The sequence below is a fragment of the Mastomys coucha genome, unplaced genomic scaffold, assembly GCF_008632895.1.
Source record: "Mastomys coucha isolate ucsf_1 unplaced genomic scaffold, UCSF_Mcou_1 pScaffold9, whole genome shotgun sequence".
NCBI classification, from domain to species: domain Eukaryota; kingdom Metazoa; phylum Chordata; class Mammalia; order Rodentia; family Muridae; genus Mastomys; species Mastomys coucha.
Window position 1 is genome coordinate 107,412,793 of NW_022196915.1, and position 25,583 is coordinate 107,438,375.

The following is a 25,583-nucleotide window of genomic DNA, read 5'->3' on the forward strand; positions in this document are numbered from 1 at the left end:
CACATCCCTTAGCACACATCCCTTAGTACACATGCTTTGGCACACATGCCTTAGTATGCTCACATACAAGACAAAAACTTGAAGAGATTTTGTAAAAGATCAAGGTGTGTGTAATAACGGATGAAAAGTGTCAGGTGAACTAAACCAGACAAGAGAGGACACACACTGTATGAGTTTCCTCAAGTAGACAAATTCAGAGACAGAAAATAGGTGGCTACTCAATGAGGGGTGGAGGGAACGGGGACTACTGCTTTAGAAGGGAAATAACTCACTTGAAATATGAAGTTAGTGAGGGGGCTGAAGCCAGTAGCAGCTGGTAGCACTTGTGGTGTGTGTAAAGCCCTGGGTCTAATCTCCAGCACTGTATAAGCTGGGTATGGTAGTACAGGCCTGTAATTCCAGCACTCTGGAGGTAGAAGCAGGGAGACCAGTTCAAGGCCTAGGCTATAAGTAAAACCCAGCCTCAGAAAGAAAAGTTACTGAGCTGAAGAGTGGTTGTGGTTGGGGCGGGGGTGGGGGCGGTGCAAAAGCTTCGGAGTATATTCAGTGCTACTGAACTATATAACTAAAAAACGATCGAAATGGGCTCAAAGTGGTTCACTGAAACTGTTACATGGAAACCTCATTTCAGGAGCTAGTGAAATGGCTCAGTAGGTAAAGGCCTTTGCTACCAAGCCTGATGACCTGAGCTCATGCCCCAGAACCCACACAATAGAAGTAGAGAAAAGTAACTCCTGCTTTGCCTTCTAATCTCCTCACACTGTGACCTGGGTGTCTATACACGCTCACACACAGCAAACACACAAATGTTGATATGTATATTATTTACAACACACACACACACAAAACCTCTGGGGCCAAAGTGACAGTTCAATTCCCAGTCCCTACAATGAGCAGTTCATACTTGCCTGTAACTCTAGTTCCAGGGGGGTCTGCTGCCCAAGACCTCCAAGGGCATCTGCACTTACTGCACATATCTCCCACCACGCATATACACTTAATTAAAAATAAAACATAAAAAAAAGCCTTATAAAATACATAAAACCTCATTGTGATCTCAAAAAGCAACTTAACGAACCAAGAATGACCCTTTTTATGATGCGGTTCCCCAGCTTCTACGCCCCACTTAGTCAGAGGGTGCTGACACACATTCTCCAGATCCTTGCAGAGGACACATTTCCAAAATCTCTGGACGACTCCAGTACCTTGCTTTTATGCAATAAATAAAAAAGGCCTATAGAAGGACCTATCGCCAAAGCCTGCAGTTGGAGGGAGAGCAGGTGACGAGGGATAGCCACAGCTCAACTGTAGGGATCTTTGTGAACTTGCTTGTCACTGCCTCCTCACAAGTGCTTTCTGGAAGTCCTTCTTCATTTTACCCCCTCAGGTTTCACTAGAGAACAGTACTTCTGGGTCTGAGGCCTGAGCCCACCTAGAAGTTTCTCTCAGTAGTAGGTCAGTCACTGCCGCAGGTTTCTTAATCCTTGTTCCTTAAGATTATTTAATAACCAAATAAGTCTAAGCTCTGCTCTCATCCACAGAGGAGACAAACATTGTTCCGAAACCTTTGCTTTTATGTCATTACCCAAAACCACATCACCGGAAACCTAGGGTACTGTGGCAGAGTCATTGGCCTGACTTCAAACTTAAAGCCAATGTTAGCTGTACTCTGTGCTAAGAGGGAGGATGTGACCCAAAGCTAATGACAAGGGACAGCACAGGGTGCCCAATAACGATGGAGTCAGACCAGGATGCCACAGAAGAAAGCCAGAAAGCTGTCATGGCTTAGATCCCGAAGAGAGAGTCATGATGTGACTATCACTGGGGAACCCTTGCAGGCAGCATCAGGTTTTCTAAATCCACCACTGCACTGAATTCCCTGCCAGCTCATAAAAAACACTTGCCAGGTTTGCCTCCCCCTTTCCAAAGGATTCTGTTTTATTAAACAGTGTAGGAGGCTGGGGAGGGGAGGGGGGTAGAAAGTAGAAAGAAAAGTTAAGGATGAATTACGTTTTAATTTAATTTAATTTTAGATGCAGTCTTTTTTAGTCTTGCGTTATTCCAGGCTATCCTAAATCTAGTCAGATCCAGAATGTGTGGGCCCTAATTTTCTGCAAGGTTAGAATTTAAACCAACCAACCAACCAACCAACCAACCAACAACATCAACAATAGAGTTCCTTAGGGCTGGGTTTATAGCTCAGTCAGGAGAACCTTTGCCTTTCAAGCATGAGGACCTAAGTTCAGTCCCCAGCACCTAAAAACCAGAAATGTTGGTAGATGCCTGGAAGCAGAAGGATGGAAAGTTCAAGGTTGCCCTACATAGTCAGTTTGAGGCCAGCCTGAAATACGTGAAACCCAATCTTTTTTTTAAAAAAAGGCTTCCTAGACATGCACATTTGCAATCCCAGTACCTGGGGTCTGAGACAGGAAGTTCTCCAGTTGAAGGCCAGCCTAGGCTATTTAGTGTGACCTGCTTCTTTATTATCTTTCTTCTTTTTTCTTTTTTTCTTAGTTTTGGAGACAGGGTTTCATGTAGTCCTTGAACTCCTGATATTTCTACTCCAAAATCTGGCATGTGTGTGTGTGTGTGTGTGTGTGTGTGTGTGGTGTGCACTTGATTGGTCATATTTACATTTTACACTCCAATATGTTCCACACACTACAGCGGAAGCCTGCACAACATATTGAAAGGAAACTTGTGTTACCATGTTTGGGTTCTGGAGAGTTTTTTAAAAAGTTCTATTCTGCTTTATTTTGCTGCTTGTTGACATTTACTGGTAATTCTTCTGGAAGTCTGGTCACAGTACTTAGGCCTAGACCTACCCAGGTAAAGAAGCACGCAAACTGAAAACCGTGCTTTTTGTATTTTAAAACCTACTTCTTCCAGACGATTGACAGCTGATTGAAAGTGCTTGTCTGGACCCATTTCCTGTTTCCCAGGTTGAATTGGGTTCCCAGATGACACCGTTGGTCCTCAGCAGTCAAGCATCCCACAACATTTCAGCCATCGAAGGAAGCTGGACAAAAGTCCATATGAAACAGGATTCAGCAGCTCCCTGGCCTTTGCTCATGCCGTGTCCAGCAGGCAAAAATCTCCCTAAGGTCCTGGGGTAGAGAACAGCATGATCTAGTCAACTTTGCATTTTTAAAAAATGACGATGGTAAGAGAGGTTTATAGGAAGGTACATAGGCATTTATAAGTACATAGGAAACCCAAGGAAAGGAAGGAAAACCAGAAAATCCAAAGAGTAGACTGAGATAGCTGCTACATAGGAGCCTAAAGAATTGATATTGGCTTCCTGGACTAGGCTATTCAGGACAGGGTTTCTAGCAAGGCAAGCCAAGAAAGAGTGTTAGCTTCACACGTGTCTATCCAGCCACAGCTAGCTGTGTGGAGAGGCCTAGAGACCACTCCAGCCTTTCTTTTGTACTCCTACTCCAGGGGAGACCCTGTATCACTCCTGAAGCCCCAGGCTCTTCTTGAGCCCATCAGAGTACAAGCTCAGAAATACCAGGGGTGAAGGAGCTATCCTATACAATCGGGACCTGCCTCTGCACAGCATCCTAAATGAACCAGTCCTAGCCATACACACTAATGTAGAAATCCAGGAAACTCACAATCCCAATGAGGCTAGTGGAAAGATGCCCAGAGGCCACTGGCCACTGTCTTTTGGGAGCCCTCTAACAGATGGGTGTGGGGATAAAGTGTATGTTCCTGGGGCCTTTTCCTAACTAAGGTTATTCACACTTTGGGAACCCAGCCCGACTGTCAATGACCCCTGGCTCCCCAGGCCTCCTCCATTTCTTTAGCTGGAATCCCGTACAGAAGTTGAGCGATCCAACTTGGATCAAAAAGCTGGACTACAGCAAGAATTCAGGGGCGTGTCGCCCACCGTCTTGGCTCTAGCAACGGAAACTGCTTAGTTGTGCACAGTACTTGGCCAGAATTGCCGCGTGTGGGGAAAGGAACAACGACTCCTCACGGGGCCATTACTGAGTCTCTCCACACGCACAGGTTCTGGCCTGGCTTTCAGTGACATTGCGGTCTTCCGCTAACCAGCTCCAATTCAAAGCACTTTTGCTGTGGCGACACCCAACGAGCCGCCTCTACGCATGCCAGGCCTACACCTCAGGCTCCGGCTCCTGGTCCCATCTCTCTGCTCAGGTACATGGAATGCCACGCACAGCTTGCGCTCACACTCATATGCATACACTCTCACGCACGGATTCCCTTTCCAACGCCGCCCTCACATGTGCACAAGCCCGGCAGACTTCCTTTTGTGTTCGTCTTGCGGACCTCTGGTTCTCCTCTCTCTCTCTCGTGGCCACTTTCCTCCTGGGTCCCCCTGGCCTGCCTCCTTCCTCTTCAGCCCCTCTGTCCTTGCTGCGCCCTGGGAGAGAAGAGGCAGCCACAGCGGTGTGACCAGCGCTTCCCACGAGGGCTGAGTTATGGGAGAAGGCTGGGACTGCAGGGCTGGCCTCCGGCCTGCGCCCTGTTTGTTTTCCCTTAGCCCCCTGAATGCTAGATTAAGATGTAAAGATTACCCAGGCCGAATAATGCCGGGAGTCAACACTCAAGCAAACAAAAGTGCTTGCACAACTCGCCAACCCCGCTGGGACCCGGGCCGCGGGCTGGGGGAGAGAACGCGCTCCTCGCTGCTAATTACAAATAAATGATGATGTGCTCACTAAGTAATTGATTTAATGACGTTCCTATGAAACTATTAAACCCGGGTGGAGGTCAGGCTGGAGGCGCCCCAGAGCGCCCATTGTGGGCTGTTTAACTCCACCAGGCTCCTCCGAAAGACATCGGGGCTAATAGGTGAAGTCACAGCTGCTCCGGCTGACTTTCCCCGAGCGCCCGGCCGGCCGCGGGCACCCGCGCGCCCTCCTCCTGCCGCGCCCTTGTGTCCCACCGCCCGCACCCCGCGCCGGCCAGCTTACCCACGCCTCTCCCAGCCCTGCCGCCAGCTCCCGAGGGCCTCTCCAGAGGGATCCCGGGTCTCTTTAAGAGCGGCGAAGTTGAGCACAGAACTTGTGCGCTCCGCCAGCAGTCGGCTGGCTGCCTGCACTGCCGCCCACCCCTTCTTCACCCCACCCCCGCCACTTCTTGCAGGAACTTCAGCCAGTGTGCCAAGCAGGGTGCCCGCGCGCTCTTGGCAAGGAGCCTGGAACCCAAGTGTGTGCCCAGTGCACTGACGGGGGCGGGGCTGGCGGGTGTGTGCAGTTGTGCTTGAGTGTGTTTCAGGTCAAAAGGCCACCTTGCTTAGTCCCTTACCCAGCCTTGGGACCTGTTTGTACAAAAGGGTTGTAGAAATAGGGATAACAAAGTACGGAAATAGTAAAAGCGCCCCTCCGCATCAAATCACTTGGGCTGGAGCTTAGGCCTACAGCTTCCACCCTAGATTTTGTAGAAGTACCACTACCAGCGACCTGGCCCATCTAGTCACACTGCTGCCCCGCAGATACCACAGGGTCGAAGGGCCTTAGGCTCACGTGTTAGGGCTCACAGGAGGTTTTCCTCTTGCCCTCCTTCCTTCCCCAGAACACATAACCCATCTTGAGGTGAAAGGACACAGGCTCTTCCTGTCTTTTACAGCATGGCTGTTAGTGGGAAATAGGACTTTTCTTATCGAACTGGATAAACAGAGCCCCTGGGTTGGATGGAGAGAGCACATCCAAGATGGAAAAGTCAAATGTTGCAAATAGATCTACAGTTAGGGGTATTAAACTCCCCCGACAGAGCCCAAATCACTCAAGCCCAAAGAGGAGTGACTGGATCATCTCTCCACCTGCCAGGGGCCTTCTGTTGAAAGAGAAGGCCCAAACCCAGTTGGAACTCCATGCCCTGAGATGGGGGGTGGGGGTGGGGGGCTTCAGACTGCCAAAGTCAATTTGCCAGGATACCCTGGCCTCTCCAGACAGCTAGTCCTTGTCTCTCATCTTTGAGAAGCCTTAGTCAACTGGTTCTTGAACTGGTTCTTAATTTATACCACAGTAACTTAGCAGTAGGCTTCTTTTTTCTTCTTCTTCTCTCCTTTCTAGAAGTTTCCAAATGCTGGAATAACTTTCTATCTGGGCTTGAGCATGGGGCCACCTTAAGCAGAGAGTGGCTTCTGTTTGAGCATTTGGTCTCAGGTGCCATTCATCAGGCAATACTGGTGGAAATGATTTCAGATCCTTTTTTGAGGCCTCAGTTTCTCCATCTGTAACAGTGGATGGATCCCTAAGATCTTGGTTGGAGTCCTGGTAGCCTGTATTTGTTTGTGATCTGTGACTGAGACCTAGAGAGCAAGGTATAGAGACCTGTTTGTACTGAGCTTGTGTCTTTCTTTGTAGGATCCAGACTGGTTAATATAGTTTTGGAGGGCTAGTGTTTGGGTTTTCTCCAGGCAGAAAGGATTAAAGGGAGGTGTTATCCAAACCCAAGTGGCCCTTGTACACCTTCCTCCCCCTTCCCAACAGCTGCTTGGAGGTCCCTATCCTCCCACCCCCACCCCTTTACCCCAGTCCCTCAAACTCTTTTTAACTATGGCTGCTCACTACATTCCTGCCGCCCTCAGTGTAGGATGGTCACTTCTCTTCAGCCTGCAAATGAAAAGTGACATTTCAGCCAACCCATAAGCAGAGCATGGGGACACAGGCCCATTGACAGAGCTCAGCCCAGGGGCCGGCTGGCTCCACAGCATCCGAAGCTGCCTTAATTAATACCATCTTAAATAGTTCAGCAGCCACCGAAGACAAAGTTGAAGAAAGATTTTAAGGCTGAGTGCCCCTTGACAAGCCCCTTTCCCCATGTCATTCAATATTTAATGCACCCGCTTGTAATGCAACTACTGGTGTTCCTTTCTCAGCAAGGACATTATTTTTTCACGGTGCCCATAGCCAGGGAAAGCCCTTTAGGCAAAGAAAATCAAAATGTTTGTTGTTTTGGATGACTCATAACTCTTGTTTAACACAAGCACTTTCAGGCAAGTATAACAGGCGAAGCCTCCAAAGCAAACAACACAATCCTCGTGACAGAGCCGAACACAAAAAGCACATTGTCTTGAGGAGTACCCCTTTCTCTGGTGCTAGATGGGGGCCTGTCTCCCAGTGAACACCACGACGCCATTTCACTTTTGAACTATTGTTTTTGAGTTATGCCATGTGGTCAAAAGGAGGGAGACGGGGGTTGTTTCCAGGCTCCTAAGACAAACGAGTTGCCTTTTCAATGAAATCCCCCCGCGATCCTTGAAAACGGAGTTTAAATGTCACCTCCGCCTTTCTAATGGGCACAGGGCTGGAGGCGACCCTTCAAAGAGCCTGAGTGATAAACGACCCTTATTAAATATGGCCCGGACTGCTGGGAAAGTACCGCTCTGGGCCTGCGCGCCGAAGAGCGCCCCTCACTGGAGGGTCCGGGAGCCGCAGGAGCCTGGATCATCTAGGGACAGAGGACCTGCTCTGGGGTGAGAGCTGGAGTAGGGGAGCTCCGGTGAGGGGTAGTGGTTGTAATACAACTTCTTATCTACCGCCCCAACACGCCGGGAGCCCCATCCCCAGAGCCTCCGCCTGAAAGATTGGTGCGTTTCCCCCCTGACTTCTTTTTGTCGGTGGCCCAGTGGCGTCTGCAAGTCTGAGCTGCAAAGTTACTGATTTGCAGGCCGCATGTTAAGGCAGCCCATGTAAGTAATTTCTCCGGGCACCCCAGCAAAGGAGAACAAATCGCTGACAAAGGCGAGCGCTTTCGATTCAGCGGCGTCGTTAAGGCAACCCTGAAGTATCCCTCTTATAATAAGTTCCACTTCAAAGCGTTTCTCATTGAGCGGTGACTGCTTCGCACTTTTATTAAGTCCGGGCTTTTTCACTCCGAGGAATCATCTGTTTGGTTATTTTTCATCGTGTTTATTTTTCACTATTCACACAGTACTTGTATTAAATAAACAAAGAACAATCGCTCTGCAAATAAAAGTGCTTAGGTGGGGAGAGAAGGAAGAGGTACCAGAGACCAGGCTCCCTTGCCATTCTCAAAACCCTCTGACATCACTACCCCCACCCCCACTGGGCTTTCTCTCCTCTCTTCATTCTTTCTTCTGCCTTTCAAGCCAGGAGATTCCATAGGGGAATCATCAACAACAAAAAGCTAATATATATGATATGCATATATATGTATATATACATATATCTATATCATACATTTCTAATCTTTGCTTATGTGTTTCTGATGACGTGAGAATTGACTGAATTAACTGGCCATGAAAGTAAGGGTCACTGCAACTGTATCTTAATAGACTGTCTCAAATCACTGTGGACAGCCTGCCAGCTACTCTCCTGGCCCTGCCCATTGCCATAGCAATTCTGACGCTCTGTGTGGATGTACCATAAAGACCGTAGTTTGGATTTTAAAAACATGCCTTTGAACTTCTCCCTCTCTGATTAGGCAGTTGTGGGATGTGTGAATTATGTGCTCTGGGAAGTCCCTTCGTGGGTGTGGGGTCTCTTGAGAGATTTTGTTCATAGGGAGGGAAAGTGTGCTGGCCACCCCAGGGTGTTTTCTCCGTGGTGATTCTGTCTTTCCAGACCTAGAATGCTCCAGAGGTCTTGGATGGTGTTTGGGAAAGACACTGGCAGATGGCAGGGAGGTATCCTTGTAACTAGATGGATAAATTCTTAAATCTGTGGATTGTTTTGTCTTGTGATAATGCCCCGCCCCCTTTTGGTTTAAGGTGACCACTTGGGAAATTCAGTTGTCTTTCCTGCTCCCTTCTCCCAGGTTATATTTCCTAACCACACTGGGACAGAGTGGTGGCCAACAACCCTCCCCTCCAGTCAGAGTATTTGAGAGGCCGGTAGACAGTTGGGCCCAGTTTTCAAGGCTTTCAGGCCTCAGGACCAGAACACTTGTGTGGCCACCTCCAACTCAAGAGGACATCCTTCCCACCCAGTAGCTCTTTCTAAGGCTTTCTTAACATTCATTTTTACCAAAGAATATTTGAATAGGAGAAATATATAAATGAAGAACCGTGTGTTTGCAGAGCCTCCTGGCCTGGAAAACAAAGATAGCCGATTCAGTGTTTGCAAGGCCACGTTTTTTTTTGTTTTGTTTTGTTTTGTTTTTTGGTTTTTTTTTTTTTTTTACAGAGGGAAGATGAAGTCTTTGATGATAGCCAACTTAGTGTCAATAAGTGGCTTTCTTTGAAACATATTCAGATGGGAACGTCTTGCTTGCCAATTGCCATAGAAATCTTAACACACCATGAAGATTGTCCAAGCGCCAAGCCTTCCGTTCTGGACTAAATTACTTTGAAGTGGCTCAGGACGAGCAGTGGTCAATTTTAACTCTATAGACTGGACAGAGGAGGCTGGGAGTGGGAGATTGTGCGTTTTAAAGCAGAAAATAAGAAGGGGAAACTTGTTTTTATACACTCTATACAAGCTTCTGCTCATTGTCAGATATCTTTTATCTTTTATATTTCCCATGAATGATTCATGTCTTGGTGGCTTTGTATCACCCTTCTTTTCACAAGAAACTTCATTAGAGCTGTAAGTTTTCCCATTGATTGAAGTCCTCATTTACGAGTGTTTTTCTCCTTGTGTGCTGGTTATTGTCATCGGGCTTCCAACAACTCTTGGCAACCTGTTTCACCTTTACTACACTTAACAGACCTGACTTTGAAAAGCCACTATAACCTTTTGGAGGGATGCTTATTGATGTGACTACCAATTTTTCTTTTTTTAAATACTTGCCTTTTATCTGTTTTGTAGTGGTGAACATAAAACAAGTAAACAGCCAGGCTTGCTAACATGCATAGCCAAACATGACAATTTTGAGTCACTGGAATATTCTGTTACCACACACACACACACACACAAGTTGCCCAACACCTACCTACTCCAAAATGTTGATCATAATTAAAAACTAAAATTATAACTCTTCCCCTTCCCCAGCTTGCTATGAGCTGATTTGGTATCCACTCATCAGCTTCATTCTGTAACTGTGAACTGCTCCTGAGCAGCTCTGTTGTCATTTGCCTTATGTTTCGAACCTTATTACCCCTGACTTTATTTTCAGCAATTAGGCATTAAGGACATGACTGACTTTAATGGAAGGAGGAGGAACTGGCTCTGAGAAAAATGTAACTGTACTTGTCACCTGCCAGAACTTGTTTTTGTAACAAGCAGTTCTCCACCTGTGGGTTTTTTTTTGGGGGGGGGGGTGAGGGCAAAGAACCCTTTCACAGAGGTCACCTAAGATCATTGGGAAACACAGATAGGTACAATTCACAACAGTAGCAAAATTACACTTTCAAAGTAGCAACAAAATAACTTTATGATTGCAGGTCACCACAACATGAGGAACTGTGTTAAAGGGTCTCAGCATTAGGAAGGTTGAGATCCACTGTTTCAGATTAAATGGAAGTAATCCAAGCAACCCCACCCACTCCCACCTGCCCCTTCTTCAGAAGCTCAGGAGAGATCAGGAAAAGGCATGTTCACTCCTTTAGCAACTGTTCTGTTTTAAAAGAATGACAGAGATGTGCCTTGGATAAAATGTACAATACATAGGAAGAATACCTTTATTAATTTGTCCATCACCATTCTTGCCTTCTTTCTAAGGGAGGTACACATTTTAAGGTTTTATTTTCAGTGTATCAGGAACCAATAAATTTGTGACAGAGTTAACCTATTCATGGCAAAATACATAAAATACATATTCCTTTGTTTCATAATAAATAAACCTGTAGCATGATAAAGAATAGTGCAAACTACCATTGAAAAAGTTGTATAAATAAAACTCATTATACATCAGGAATACTCTGTCCTAACAAACTTACAGTACATAAGTTATCCCACCCAAGTTCATACCTTATCTTTTCTATTTGAAAGTGAATAACAGGAAAAAAAATCAGATAAACCTTTAAAATGTAGGATTATTTTATATTCAAGTTGTAGGTCTCTCTCTTTGTAAAGGAGGGTCTGCATGTTTCACATTTACTGTAACAATCTGAAGACAACATTAGAAGGTATCCACGTAACAGCACCATGCACCGTACTAATATATCTATAAACTATACATAATCTCATCAATACGAGGCAAGAAGACGTGCAGGAAGAGTCTCGAGTTTTCACATTACCTTGTCCATTCAAGTAAGCTTAAAAATATATTTTATATTTCCCACTTTCTTTCCTTTCCTTTTTTCTTAAATAAACAATGGATCATAAATGACAATCTTTCGCCAAAATGTATAATATATTTCTTTGGTGTGCTTTGAACTCTTCCAGAAAAAGAAAAAGATCTCCAAAAATAAATTAATTAAAAACTGTACAAATAAAAGTATTCACAGACACGTTATTAACAAGGACAAGACTACATTAACCACTCACAGTACACAAAACAAATTTCTACAAATCATGGGGGAGGGGGTGTCTTCAGGGTCTCTGAGGATAAATTAGTACCTTTAGTGTATGTGTATGGTGTTTCTGATGGGTTACAGTTTGCACAGGAGATGTGTTGTACCAACCGAACAGAAACTGACTAAGAGTTATTGTCCTAGGCCCTTGACCCTTTGTATCCTGGCTTGACAGCTCTGGCAAAGGTCACCCATTCATCAGCATTTGCTGGTTAACTATAAGCCTTTTAAAATTTTTAATATATATAGCAACTCCTCCTCTTGTAAAATAAACCATACACTTCACACTGCCATTACAAATGGAAGAAGATTCAGTCCTTGTGGCACAGATGAAAAGAAAATGCATTAGAAATAAAGACCTTTTTTTTTTTTAAAGGTCGATACAGTAGTATAAAAGAGGAGTTGGCCTGTTTTTTTGTTGTTTTTGTTTTTTTTTAATCTCTTTTAAAAGTGGATAGGATGCAATCCTAACACTTCCTCAGACACCACTGTGCATGTTGGCATCCCAAAGAACTTATGGTCAAAACCATAACTCTTCATTACCCTACAAATTTGGATACAGCCAGGAGGCAGCATCTGAAATTCCCAATTTCAAATCAAAACAACACAACCCAGCAGAGGAAAGAGAAAGCACTTGAATTTACTTCTGGTTTATAAAAGATCAGTTTCCCAGTTGTCTGTCTCAGTAGCTCCTCTCCATTTCTGCTTGAACAATCACAGTAGCATGATATATGGTTCTATGTTAAGGTGGCTGCACTTGGCTTGACTTTTGTTTTTTGTTTTTGCTTTTTTAAAATCACACAAGAAACTGAAGGAACAATCCTGTATAAAAATATCATGTTACATTGAGATTGATAATAAAAGCAGAGGAATTAAAATAATATTCGAAACCAAAGTTCTGTTTGTTTGTTATACAAAGACATTTGGATACAGGCACAGTCCAGGATCTGTTGTCAATGCAGCAAGTGTGTGTTTTACAATCAAGAGGCCTTTGCAGAATTAAGTCTGTATCAGAAGGCTCAAGAGCAGCCCTCATTATGGTGTCAAAGGCATCTGAGAGGCACTCTGGGACATGGAGAGGACCTGGTTGATGTGTTAAGTTCTAACTTAATATTTTTTCCCCCATTTAACACACACACACACACACACACACACACACACACACACACACACGCACACGCACACGCACACGCACACACTGTATTGGCAGTATATATCTCAATCTCCACTCAATTCCCCTGATAGACTCTGACACCAGGCCTGTCCCCCTGCAATGTACCAATGTCCAACTTGGTCGCCTTTTATTTGCCATTACTTTTCCACTCCAGTGCTAGAGATTGAACCCAGGGCCTCGTGCATGCTAGGCAAGTGCTCTACCACTGAGCTACATCCCTGGTCCTGTTTTATTTTGTGGTTGTGTTTGTTTCTTTTAGGAGAAAGAGGAAAGAAAAAAAAAAAAGAAAAACAAAAAAACCCCACAACCAAATATCTTAATTAAATTAATTAAATGTACAAACACCATAGGGTTTCATACTGAATAAATAGGGCTAATTAGACCCGGTGGCAAGTCTGAGTCACCAGTTTGTCTCAGGCTCAGCATTGTTTCAGGTTAGGACATGGTCCAAGGACTCTCTCACTTACTACCTCACTTATTAATAATAATTCTAATGTATCGTCCGCATGACTTCAGGGTTCCCATACATTTCCTCATCTTCAGACTCAGAGGTGGTTCCATTGCTGGAAGGTGTGTGGAGATGGCTGGGGGCCCCGCTGGCCTGGCAAACATACCACTCATTGAGGTTGGTCACCTGAGGGGACAGAGTGCTGGATCGACTCCTGGTTGGGTCCAGCACAGGGGACAAAGGATCACCCACGGGAGTCCCCACCGATGAGTAACCAAGAGCTCCAGGAGAAGGTGGGGGGGACTTGCAGTGAATCTTCATGTGCTTCCTCAGAGAGCTTGGGTGGGTGTACGATTTGTCACAGCCTCGAATCTTACAGTAGTAGGGCTTGTCACTGGTGTGGACATGGGAGTGTTTCTTTCGATCGCTGCTATTGGCAAACTTCCTATCACAACCATCAAATTCACATTTGAAAGGCTTTTCCCCTGTAACAAAACACAGGAAAGGTTAGCAGTGGCTTCTCAGAGACCTCTCATTTGAAGCACTCTTAGATTAGAACTAGGGTGCATCCCCACCACTCCTGAAGAACTAGCTTTATTCCTTAATATAATATCCAGGTAGGTAAGGAAGAGACACTGCAAGAAGTGACCTGTATCTATTGGTCTAGAGGCTTTGCTTAGACTTGCCTTGTGAGGGATCAGATAGTCTTGGAGCACCGGAGAGGTCAGAGTGAAGTCTGAAGTAAGGTTCAGGATGTACCTCTGAAAGCCACCAAGGGCCTCCATGCAATGCCCTCCCTCCCCCAACACACACACACTCCCCGTGGTCTGAACACAGAAAAATGCAAATGAAAGATTTTCCCTGTTATGATAAACGTAGATGAAACCCTATTTCTAAAACCATGAGAAAGAAAAAACAGACACAGACATATAACTTAAGTTTACAGTAGCTCGGGCACAGTAAGATGACAATGGCTTATGATGAGAAGGAGGAGAAAATCAAGCCCCTCTGCTCCTTAGAACTAAAGACACCTGTGAAGTACAGTCAGTCCTACCCTGAGATTTTACAAGGCTGGCTGGACAGAGGTCAGGCCATTATCCCACCAACTATCCCTATACCCTCAAGTTAACAAGAGGGGAGCGTGGCAATGCAGGACCTGAGTGGACATTAGGAAGCACAACCCCAGCACGATCTGCCTGGACCTTGTGCCTAAGGAGACTCATGCTAACAGCTTTCTTCACTCCTTAATAAACAAAACTAGTTTAAAAAAAAAAAAAAAACAAGCTCTTTTGGCCTATCACCTCTTTTAATTTATCTAACAGCCCTAGAAACACAATTCCTTAAACACAAGGCCAGAAGTGAGACTGTTTAATAAGCTGTTAACTAGGGAAATTTAGCCATATCACTTTGGCTTATAAACAAGAGAAAGACAACAGATTAAATTATAACTCAGTTTTACCTCTCACATCAGTATCTACAAGCTTGATGTATTCGGGTCCAACACTGAATAAGTCATCCCATCCCATAATACTGTTACAAACTAATTTTTCTGTTGTTCCGCTGAGAGGATTAAAACAAAACAAAACTCAGCAGTTGCCCAGACACAGAACAAAAGGCGATGGTCTTTGTTTTGGATAATATTTTTAAAAGATAGAACAGTAGATAAATTTCTGTGGTTAATTATCTCATCTTCTCTATACAAATATTTCAATGAGGTCTTTTTTCTTCATATTTCCTCAATGTTAACTGCTCCAATGCCAGAGTATGTAATAGAAATGAAAGAATTTAAAATGCCTGAAATATAACTTTCACTAACTGGAAATACTGTTTAAAAATGAAACGAGCTATTCTTGAAATGTACTTCCTACATTAACCTATGAGTGGAAGACAAATACAACTCACAACGATAATCACAATCTTTACAAATTCTCTATAGATTGAGTGGAATAAAACAAAATTAATCTCTTCCTATCAGAATATGAATTTTTCAGGATTTCTGTGCCACACTGTAAAGTTCAAAGTAAGCCTTATTTAACATATTGTCGTTCTAAATAAATATTACATATTATATACATTTATATTTATGCTTCTAATCCTCTCTTCAATATGAAGGCTTAAGTGGTTTTATTCATTCTAAGCAAATACACTACATTTCAAATTTCTCATGATCCTGAGCAGCCGGCAAATCTTGCATTAGAAAAATATAAGTATTTTGAATATGTTTGGTTCTTCCACAACGCTGGAGAAAGAGCAGCAGGACTCAGGGGATAGGGAGGGGAAAGCAAGGTAGAAGTTAGGGCATAAAGGACAGTGGCAGGGGAGAAAGTAAGAAAAAAGAAGCTAGATATCATTGAACAGCCCACGCTGTTTAGGGGCCTAGAAAGGCCTAACCAGAATGGCTGGGCGACCCCAGTGTTTATCTTACAGACACTGACAGGAGGGTCATGTCAGAATTGAACTATGAAGAGTTTTGGAGACTTGGTGCTTGTAGGAAAGAGCCATGTGGATATTGCCTAGACATTGCCAACTCCCTCTAGACACCGGCCAGACACAGGTTATAAATGCAGCTGAGGGCACGTGGGTCAGGAAACAGGCCTTCAGGAGTGGCCTGGGGATTCGTCCTTTGATCCGTCTGTTCTGGGATCCTAGATAACCCCCGCAAAGGGAAGGCAGTATGGCAGGGAGGGAAGGAAGTAAAAAAGGTCTTTCTCTGGATACAATGGCCACTGGCTCAGAAAGCCCCAGGACAGCCAAACACTAGGCATTGAACTGAATTCGGAGGTGCCAGCATCCCCCTTGAGGGGCACCCCACAAGCTCCACCTGTAAGAGTCCATGCAGCCATCCCCACCTATCTGGAATCAGAAAGAAAAATCCTGCCGCGGGATCCCCTCTACCACTTGCTGTTAAGGATGGGGTCAGAGGGCAACATGTCCTTTGGAAACCCGAAAGCCATGATGCGAGTAAGTCAGTCAATTTCTTCTAGGTCAGCTGCCACCAGCCTCCATGGTTAAGGTCCACTCTTCTCCAGAGGCCTGGGAAAGTGGAGAGGGCCCAAAACGTCCAGCCCTGCACTGCATTTGAAAGTTCCCTTTGGCCCTGGGTGCCTGGGGAAAGTATTGAAAGTGTTGAGCACAGAGCATGCAGCTATCTGGTTTTTGTTTTGTTCTGGTTTGTTTGTTTGTTTGTTTTTAAGCAAAGAGTCTCGAGAGAACTTTCTGTTTAGAAAAGTCATTAAGAATTGGTCCCGGTTAGGGAAAAGGAAAGGGGCGGGGGGAGTGGGGAGGCCTGTAAGGAAAAACGTACTTCTAGTAGATCCTGCAGGCCACAGGGAGGTCTTTAAGTTTTAGGGCTTCAAGAGCAAAGTTGTATGTAGCCTAAGACCACCTCGGATCAGGCTGCTCTCATAAAAGCTTCAGGCCAGTAGGCCCTGCGTAAGGGCCTGTGCTTGAGGTTGCCTTTTTGTCCCAGTCGCAGATGCGCCGATAAATCAGTCAAGTGATTACTGAATGTAAACTCAGGTTACGGAAGTGTCCTCCGAGGAGTAATATTTTCTATCATATAAATCTCGACTACACTCGCCCTCCACATTAGCCCGGCGCGATCGTGCGTTCTACAGGATCAACAGGGCCCACGCCTCTACGGCCCAACACCTCAGCCTCCTTCGCCAGACCCACGGATCCTCGACGTGGGGCAGAATAAGAGGAACAACCTCATGGAGTTGAGAGTTCTCCTCAAGTTCCACAGAGGTCTTACTAATCCAGGGAAAGCACCCTCTCTGGGGTCTAGAACCTTCCTTAAAAAGACAGAAGGCAACTTCTCCAGTGCCCATAACAGTGTAACTAAGGCCTATGACCCTGTGTGAGGGTATGCAAATGAAGTGTTGAGTAAGGACACATGTGCAAGGGAGGTCGTGGTGTCACAGGAGCGTGTGCACGAGGTCAGAAATGTGTGAACTAGTATGAGAGCGTGTGTCAGTGAAAGGCTGGAGCCTCCTGGAATCCCAGGTCTCTCCCTTCAGACCTTCCTCAACCGGCCCCGGAACCCCTCTTCCCGGGTGAGGCTGCACTGACCAGCCTCCAAAACGTAGTTAAGCCCAGGCGCCCCTCCCACGCCGTATCTCGGCAACGCGGCGGTCCAGCATGGCCCGCGTCCCGTGGAAGAAGGGAGGTGCTACCGGGCGACCGTAGCCAAGGTTCCCTTCCCCAAGGCCCTCTGGACCTCCCCAGGTCCGGGGCGTGGGGGCTGCCGACCATCCTGAGTGCCTTGCTGCTGCTGTTGCTGCTCCCGGCAGGGCTGCGGCTGGAGCGCGTTGCGGGTTCCGGCCGAAGGGCTGCGGGCGCGCCGGAGACTCCGCCGAAAGGGAGGCAGGCGCGGGGCCCGTGTGTACTATCGAATTACTTATTCATAGAAAAAAGGGGGGGGGGAGGGAGAAAAAAAAAAGAAGTCACATGTCCGGGTCATACGTCTGCGGAGAAGCAGCAGAAGGAGGGAAAAATGAAAGCGAGCAGAAGGCGAGGCGGCGGCGGCGGCCGGGGACAGACACCCACCTGTATGAGTGCGCTTGTGGATCTTGAGGTTCTCGGAGCGCGCGAAGACCTTGCCGCAGCCCGGGAACGGGCAGGGGAAGGGCTTCTCGCCGGTGTGCACGCGGATGTGGTTGATGAGCTTGTACTTGGCCTTGAAGGGCTTGCCCTCGCGCGGACAGTCCTCCCAGAAGCAGACGTGGCTGCTCTGCTCCGGGCCGCCCACGTGCTCCACTGTGACGTGGTTCACCAGCTCGTGCATGGTGCCGAAAGTTTTGGAGCAGGGCTTGACGCCGCTGTCCGCGGGCGCCGGCGGCCCGGCCAGCTCCTCGGGGTCCAGCCACTTGCAGATGAGCTCCCGCTTGATTGGCTGCCGCATGTAGCGCAGGAAGGCCCCGGCCGCCCCCGGGAGGTGGGGGTGGTGCGGGTGCGGCGCGGGCGCCGGCGGTGGCGCCGGGGGCGGCGCGTGGTGTTGCAGGTGGGGCCCGGGCCCCGCGGCCGCCGCGGCCGCCGCTGCCGCAGCCAGGTTCAGGTTTAAGTTCACGGCTCCGTAGCCGTGCAGGGCGGCGGCCGCGGCGGCCGCCACCGCCCCGTAGTGCGCGTCCCCTGAGCGCGGAGCGAAGGGTGGTTCTGCGCGGCCGTACAGCTCGGCCGCAGCCGCGGCGGCGGCCGCCAGCCCCAGGCGCATCTGGCCGTTGAGCGGGTGGCCGCCGGGAGCCCCGGGAGAGTCGTGCAGCTCGGGAAAGAGCGCGGAGCCGCCGCCGTCCCGGCCCGCGTAGGTGCCGCTGGCCGAGATGAACATCCCGGCCGGGTGGGGAGGCGGGGTCGGGTGCTGGGGGGAACTGCTACCGGACCGCTGCTCCCCTCCGAGCGGGGCCCCGTGCATGGCCGCCGCGGGGGCCGTGGCGGAAAGGTCCCTCCGGAGGACGAAGTCCCTGCTGTGGCCTTTGCCGCTGCTGCCGCCGCCGCCACTGTTGGTGGCAGTGTAGCCCGAGAGGGCAGGAGGAGGAGGAGGCGGGGGAGGGGGAGAGGAGGACTGGGAGGGAGGAAGAGGAGGGGCTGGAGGCGGGGGCGCCGAGGCCTGCGCGCCACGGCTGCCCCCGCCGTCGGGGTGGGTGCGGACGCCTGTGTGCGTCCCTGAGGCCGCGGAGCGGGCGGCTGGTGCGGGAGCCTGGGGCAGCCCGGGGAGCGCCTGGGCGGGAGGGCTGGGGCCGTGCCCACTGGCCTGTGCCATGTGCTCGAGTCCGAGCACAGTGCTGGCCACGCCGGGGTCAGTGCCTAGGTCCCGCGGGTGGAGGTGCATGGCGACCGCGCGGCGTTGGGAGTGGGCGGGCGGGCCGGCCAGCACCGGGAAGCCTGTCATATTCTGAAGCTGTTGGGCCTGAGCCGTTGCCAAATCCGCTAATCTCAGCGCTGGCGGGTTCCTCTTGCTCAAAGGGGGCTCCATCATAACTATACAATCAGGCCCATAGACCCTCACTGGGGGGACTTTTCCCTCCTCTGCCTGCCTTCAAAAACATGTATATATTAGGGGCTCTTTAACTTCTTGTGTCCGGGCCTCGTAACAGCTTATTCTTGTCCCCACTCTATCCTCCAGCGATTGGCAGAGTGAACACCACATTTGAGCTGCACAGTGGGACCGAGTTTTTGGAAATGGCACGGGTGGGATTGGAGGGAGCCGTGTGATTGGCAGCTGCCTCGGCTGCGCGATTGGCTCTGGTTCAGGCTCTGGGGCCCAGCGGGAAACCGCCCCCGTGTACCACACCGCCAGAGCTTTCACTTCGTGCCCCCTCTTCCCCTGGAGCTCTGCATCCTGGCTTCCCCAGAGATGCTCAAGTTTTCCTTGTAGAAAGTTTGCACTTGGCCGGCGAGCTCAGTTCCCTTCGAATGCTGGTCTCCGGGTCGACCTGCCTGGTGTAGAGCGTCTGCTAGCTCTGTGCCAAAGTGGAGGGGAATGAGAGAGGTCATGGGACCTCCCCACCAGGGGTAAAGCGAGGGGGCGGGGGAGTGTGGGAGGTGGAAGAAGATGAACTCGAACACTTTCTATCTTTTCTCTTGGATAATCCCTGCCTGCTCTCTGGACCGAATGACCATCGCATTTGTAGAGATGTCAGAAGCTTATCAAATGGACCCGTCTGTCCCTGGGCCCACGTGGAGTGCAGGTGGAATAAGGATTATTAAACTATATTGGTCACAAAACAACTTGATGGAGCTTGGCAAACTACCAAAGTCAAAATAATATAAATCTTTCCCCAAAGGAACAATCTTGCTTAGACTTTTTAGCTCATGGATTCAACATGGTCAAGGGACCTAATCTCACACTACGCGTGGGTTATAGATATAGATCTGTTACTCCCAATTAGAGCTCCGCGAGGAGGTGGGCAGGGTGGGGGACGAACTTTTGCCTCTCAGAGAGATACAGTGTCAGGCAAGGCCAAATGGCTACTCTAAGTGTAAGCTTTTAAATAAGAGATGTCTTTTAAGCAAAATTCCCTCTTCTTGCCCAGAATGCATGCCACATATGTGCCTCGGTTTCTCTGAAAGGACCACAACTAGAATAGACCAAATACAATATTTAAAAATCAGTAAGTATCTTGTCTGCTTATTAATAAAATAAACTTCCCCCTCATACTGAAATGCCATACTTGAAAGTCATTAAAATCTAGAATCCTATGGCCCAGATTTTTAAATGCTATCCCTGAGCCCTCATTGATTAGGAGTTTCAATCTCTCAAAGTGTCATCTGTTGTTTAAAAATATTCTTAATTTTGTGATGTTCTAAAATGCTCAAACTCGAGCAAAAATATTTTGCTACCTTCAATTAAATTATAAAGTAGCAATAGGAGTCCAATGTGACCCCATACACATCTGGAGGTGGAGTATGGGGTGAATGGAAGGGGGGAGCAGAAAAGCAAGATACCATATTTAAGCTTAATTCATTTGCAGAACGAGTAAAGATCAACCACCCCTAAAGCTGTCATCAGATCATAGTTCTCAAAAAAAAAAAAAGTATTTCAAAAGAGTTGATTTCTAGTGTCATTGACATGGGTGTGAGCCATCTGCAGAAAGGAGCCTCCCTATGAACCTTGGGAATGCCATTTCTCTTATAAAGCTGACAAGCAAACAAAGACAATCATGCCATCTCGTTCCAAATGCCTTTTTCTTTTATGGTAAATGAAGTTTAAATCTAAGGAAAATGCAAAGGGCATAAGTAGAAAGATACACACACGCGCGCACGCGCGCGCGCGCGCGCGCACACACACACACACACAGTGTCAGTAATCAAATCCACATCTATATTTGGGGAGGAGAATTCTTTGATGACTTGTTTGGGAGACTTAAACATCTTGAGCCAAACATGGAAAGGTTGGTGGAGCACAGTGCCATCTGTATAGATAGTATATAAAGGAAGTGTCACTTGGGGAATTATCACCACTGTCTTCATTTCCTTGAAGGACATTTCAAATGATTTTCCTTTATTTCAGTCCTTGGCAATAAACATCCATGCTAGCAGTAATGACAGCTCTGATTTTACTCCTGCAGGTTATCAGCAAAAACAAAACAAACCCAAAAAGTGAATAAAGAAAATAAGTGCAACCTAGTTTATAATATAGACCGTTTTAGCAATTTTATTGTGCAATAAAATGGGTACCTTCAGCCCCTTCAAAATAGCTTTTTGTCAAAATTATAACTGCTTTGTTTTATTGAATTGTTGAAATGTAATGGTTTAATGGGTGGAGGCATGAAGGAAAGGCTGTAAAAATGTGAATAATGCTACAGCAGGGCAGTGAGGAATCTGGAACCCGCCTCCTTGTACAACTCTTGTTAAACACAGCATGATATGTATCTGTCATCGATTTAATATGTCTTAATTTAAATATAGCTCCCTAATCAATTTCTTTTTATGGGATCCTTAAAAAGAAAAAGAAAGCAAGAAATTACTTTCTTAGAAAATAACAGATTTGGGTGGGTGACTAGAAAGGGAATATTTACAAAGTGAGTTGAATGAATATTCAAATTTATGACCAAACCCAGACCCTAAAAAGATAATTGACTCAGGTAAATCGACTTGAGATGCTAATTTTTAAAAGAAAGGGCTGGGGAGCAAAATTTCAATCACCACCAATAAGGCGCCAATAAACCGCCTGCCAATTAAACCTGAGAATAGGCCTAGCTACTTGGTCATCAGGAAGGCTCACTGTGGATTTCCGGAATTGCCTTGCTTTATAAAAGGGCTTTTTATTTTGTAGACGCCCTTTTTGTTATTGTGATGACCTGCCTGACCCCAGGTGCGCTGTTTCTTTTTCCAGCTGTTTGGGAGCCAACTCGAGAAACGCACTTAAATCCCGACTTTCTAAGGACACGATAGCTGGATCACACTTCCTAAAAAACAAAACAAAACAATTTCCAGAACGTTGAAGAGAATAGTGTACTGATTTCTAAAGCAGGGAGTGATAGATGTATTCATGCAAATTCTGTCCTTTTCTGTGGACCTAGCCTATTCTGATGGTGGAACAGGTCTTTAGGACCACTTTCCCAAATCCATGCCCTAATCTGCACTTTGTGCTGTAGAGGCCCTTGTATGAAAGCAGAGCAAACCTTGGAAATACCGGTGCTGGAGGCAACAAGAGCTTTGGGAGCCGTGGACCTACAGACTTCACGTTTGCTCTAGGAACCCCAACATCTTTCCAGCCCCCCAAACAAAGGCGCGGGGAGGTGGAAGGCACAGACGATCCCCAGCTGGCCAGAGCCCGATAGCCACGCTGCAAAGCTTCCTAAAGGCCACAGAACTTGGCGCTCGGGGATTCTGAGGCTGACTTCCCGCTGTCAGGAGGGAGGGCTGCGTCTCCCAGTTCCAGGTGCCCTCCGTGCCTCACTTAACACAGTCAAGTTTCCTACGATGGGTGTGGGCAATTAATAAACTCTAAGGGAAGTGAATTGGACATTTCCTGGCTTTTGAGCCTTTGTTTGATTGTTTCTCCAGGCGGGCGGGCGGAGGGGGGCACTTGGGGGACAGGGGGGTGGACAAGAAAGGAATTGGGGAGACCCACCGAGATGCCTTTTTTATTGCCCTTGCAATTGCTTTATAACTCTCCAGTCCCGCGTGGTTTTTGAGAGGCGGCTTCCTCGCGGAAGGGCTGGGGCTGGTTGGATTTGTAAAGTCTAAGGCCCTTCAGGTTGAGCCAGAGACGGGTTCAAGGGCGAACGGGGTACACATGGAGAAGGACAGTTGAAACTGAGTGGGAGTGCCCAGGGGTGCTTAACCCACACAGGGTGGAAATTGCTGAAACACTAGGATGGTAGTGATAGTCCACCAAGATTTTTCTACAAGCTGTAGACAGAAAGGCAAAGGGACCAGCAAATCTTCGTTTTAGCGGAGCTCTGTTCCGGCAGGAACAGATGACGACTGTGGGTTCCAGGGATTTTACCACATCACATCCAAGATGGCAAGGTGTGGACGGAGTCAGCAAAGTCTAAAGTCGACTCTCCAGGACACTCCCGCCCCATCCTTTTCCGACAGGGGCCAGATTTTCTACCCTGGCGGCCTCACGGCTCCAGATTAATCTGGCATGAGGGCTACGATTGGGCTCAAGAACCTTGATGTTGAAAATCATCCAGTGGCAATTCGTAGCTCTCTGAGCATTTCTCTGAGGATTGCCTCTTTCCCACTCCTCCTGAACTCAGAAACATCAGGGTCTACCGACACGTGTGGTTCAAGGGGTAGGAAGAAAAAAAATTGTACTTTTATGCTAAGGTTTATGATCTCTGTCACACATTCAAGGGTATGATAAGGTTGGGGAGACGAAAGTCACGACTATGTTCCTGAGACCAAAATGCTGGGTTGCTGCTAGAGTGGTGTGTGTGTGTGTGTGTGTGTGTGTGTCTAGTTGTTCAAATCCTTTAGATGGTGAAGAATTGGACCAATCCTGTATCCACCTGACATTTGCATTGAAAAGCTGTTGGAAAAAAAAAAAAAAAGATCAGCTTACTTTTACAGTACCAAAGATAAGTTGTGTAAAATATACCTGTGATCAAATATTCCCATTTGGTTCAAAATTACTTTTACAGTTAGAGATAGAGGTTGTTTGAGAAAACCTTTGACCTTCATTTGACCATTCTGATTGGGAATTTCTTGAGAAACATATCGATATCTCTCAAAATATACTCAGAAAGTCCAAGTAAGATTTCATAAAATGTTTTACATGGTCAAAGTACACAACAGCCTAATTTTTATTTTTTAGGCCTGAAATGAACTTTTCTTCATCTCTCATCCTTGACTATCTTAGAAGTCGGATAATGATGAGAGTAGAAGCTTCAATGCGTTTATTTATTTCAAAATTTGGATGTTGTTTCCCCCATGAAACAACATCCCCTTCAGTCTTTACACTTCATACTCAGAGAAGCTGTTGAGATAAATCAAATAGTGACACATTGATGCTTTTACTTGTGTAAGCAATATGGCTGACATATGGCATTGTTATTTATGAATGACAGCATAAATTGTATTAGAGAGCCTACTGCAATAATACTGTACTTTATTGGAAAGCTGCTCCTTTGTCGACAGTATTCAATCCCTAGGTTTGCCCACAAGATAACAGTATTTGAAATAATTAAATACATTCCTGTTCCTGTAATCTAGAGTCTCCTGTTTTGTTTTGTTTTGTTTTTCCACCCAGCATTGAAAATATTCCTATCAAAAAGGAGGAGATGAGGCAAGGACAATTAGTTCTCTTCTTTTTCCAAAACCACAATTTCTGTCACCCAGTATGGGAGGGCTGGGGGAGGCTGGGTTCTTCCAGCTTCTTCACCTCCTTTCTGACAAGTACAAAAGTATTTTCATCCCTGTCGATAAACTACTGATGGGCACATATTTTACAGTGAGGGCCTTTTTAAAAATTAGCTTAATTACAGAGTTTAATTATAAAGAGAAAAGAAACAAAGCCATGGGAGAGCTTTATCTTATGAGATCTTCACTCATACCCTCCTTCCTAATGTTATTTAACAGTTACAGCTTTGGCTAGGATTTTCACAACTTCCTCTCCTTTTACATTATACCTTTCTAAAGTCATGACAAAAGACTTTTGTTCTAGGTGGGTTTTATAGAGGGGGCTTCCCAGAGCACATATGTGGTCTTTCATGTCAGGGGTCACCCTACTCAGTAATAGCTGAGAAAGCAGAATCAAAAGTAACCTTCAACTTAATATCCTGTTGATTATCTTGTTGGATTTTGTCTCTGTGATATAGATGGTGGTGGTGCTAGGACTCTGTAAAAAAGGAAATTATTATTATGTGAATTATTTTTTTGGCCTAAGCTACAATGTATTACATACTATTCCTCACATTTTTACACCTTTTTTAAGGGAAAAAAATTGGAGTGTTACTGGGGTCAAGAGTCACAATAACATATTCAGTGGATATCCGAGTTGTTTGTGTTTGGGTGTCTCCTATCCCACAATATATAGCTTTGTGTGTGAGAACACAGTGGGTGAAGTGCATGTATTTATGTGCACATTATGCTATAGTGATCACAGTAGACATTCAAAAACAGTTGCTCATGATGTTGGGATGTTTGTGGGATTTTCTTCCCCTCATCCCTTATTTTTCTTTTTGTAAACACACCACGAATTATTGATCAAGCCTTGGTTCTCTTCACTCGCTGCGAAATGTACCCTTGCCAGGAGCCCTGTGGCGGATATCCTTCTCAGCTACAAGCTGAGGTTTTGCCCAGTGCAGGTTTTTGCTTTGCTTGAAAAGAACAATTTGAGAAAACTTAACAAAGAAAGAACGTGCATCCAAACGTTGACAGTTACCGATTTGGAGAGTTTGACACCACTTCAGAGCAGCCTTTCTAGAAACCTGTTGAAAAAAATGAATTCGCTCACAGTGTCTGCCTGACTTCATCCCTTCCTTCCGTCCTTCCTTTCTTCCTTCCTTCAGCTAAAGAACCTGAGTCTACTTTTGAGGCAATAGTCCTGAAAGCCTTTGCGCGCTCTCGCAAGCGCGCGCGCGCGCACGCGCACACACACACACACACACACACAC

The 25,583-nt window shown here is 46.6% G+C and overlaps 1 protein-coding gene and 1 long non-coding RNA gene across 3 annotated transcripts in view; both read right to left on the bottom strand.

The window, feature by feature from the left end:
• Positions 1-10,543: 10,543 nt before the first annotated feature.
• Positions 10,544-19,333, bottom strand: Zic5 (Zic family member 5). The gene is made up of 2 exons (XM_031361730.1): positions 17,566-19,333; positions 10,544-13,502 (listed from the first exon to the last, which is right to left on the bottom strand). The coding sequence occupies exons 1-2, from the start codon at positions 18,989-18,991 to the stop codon at positions 13,060-13,062; spliced, it is 1,869 nt and encodes a 622-aa protein (XP_031217590.1). The 5' UTR covers positions 18,992-19,333; the 3' UTR covers positions 10,544-13,059.
• A 1,353-nt stretch (positions 19,334-20,686) lies between these two features.
• Positions 20,687-25,583, bottom strand: part of LOC116084644 — a 6,257-nt gene continuing 1,360 nt past the window's right edge. The window contains exons 2-3 of one of the 2 annotated variants that reach the window (XR_004116200.1): positions 25,352-25,397; positions 20,687-23,497 (exon numbers count right to left, since the gene is read on the bottom strand). This is a non-coding gene — a long non-coding RNA (uncharacterized LOC116084644). The remainder of the gene's footprint in view (positions 23,498-25,351; positions 25,398-25,583) is intronic. The other variant, XR_004116199.1, reaches the window with a different exon arrangement.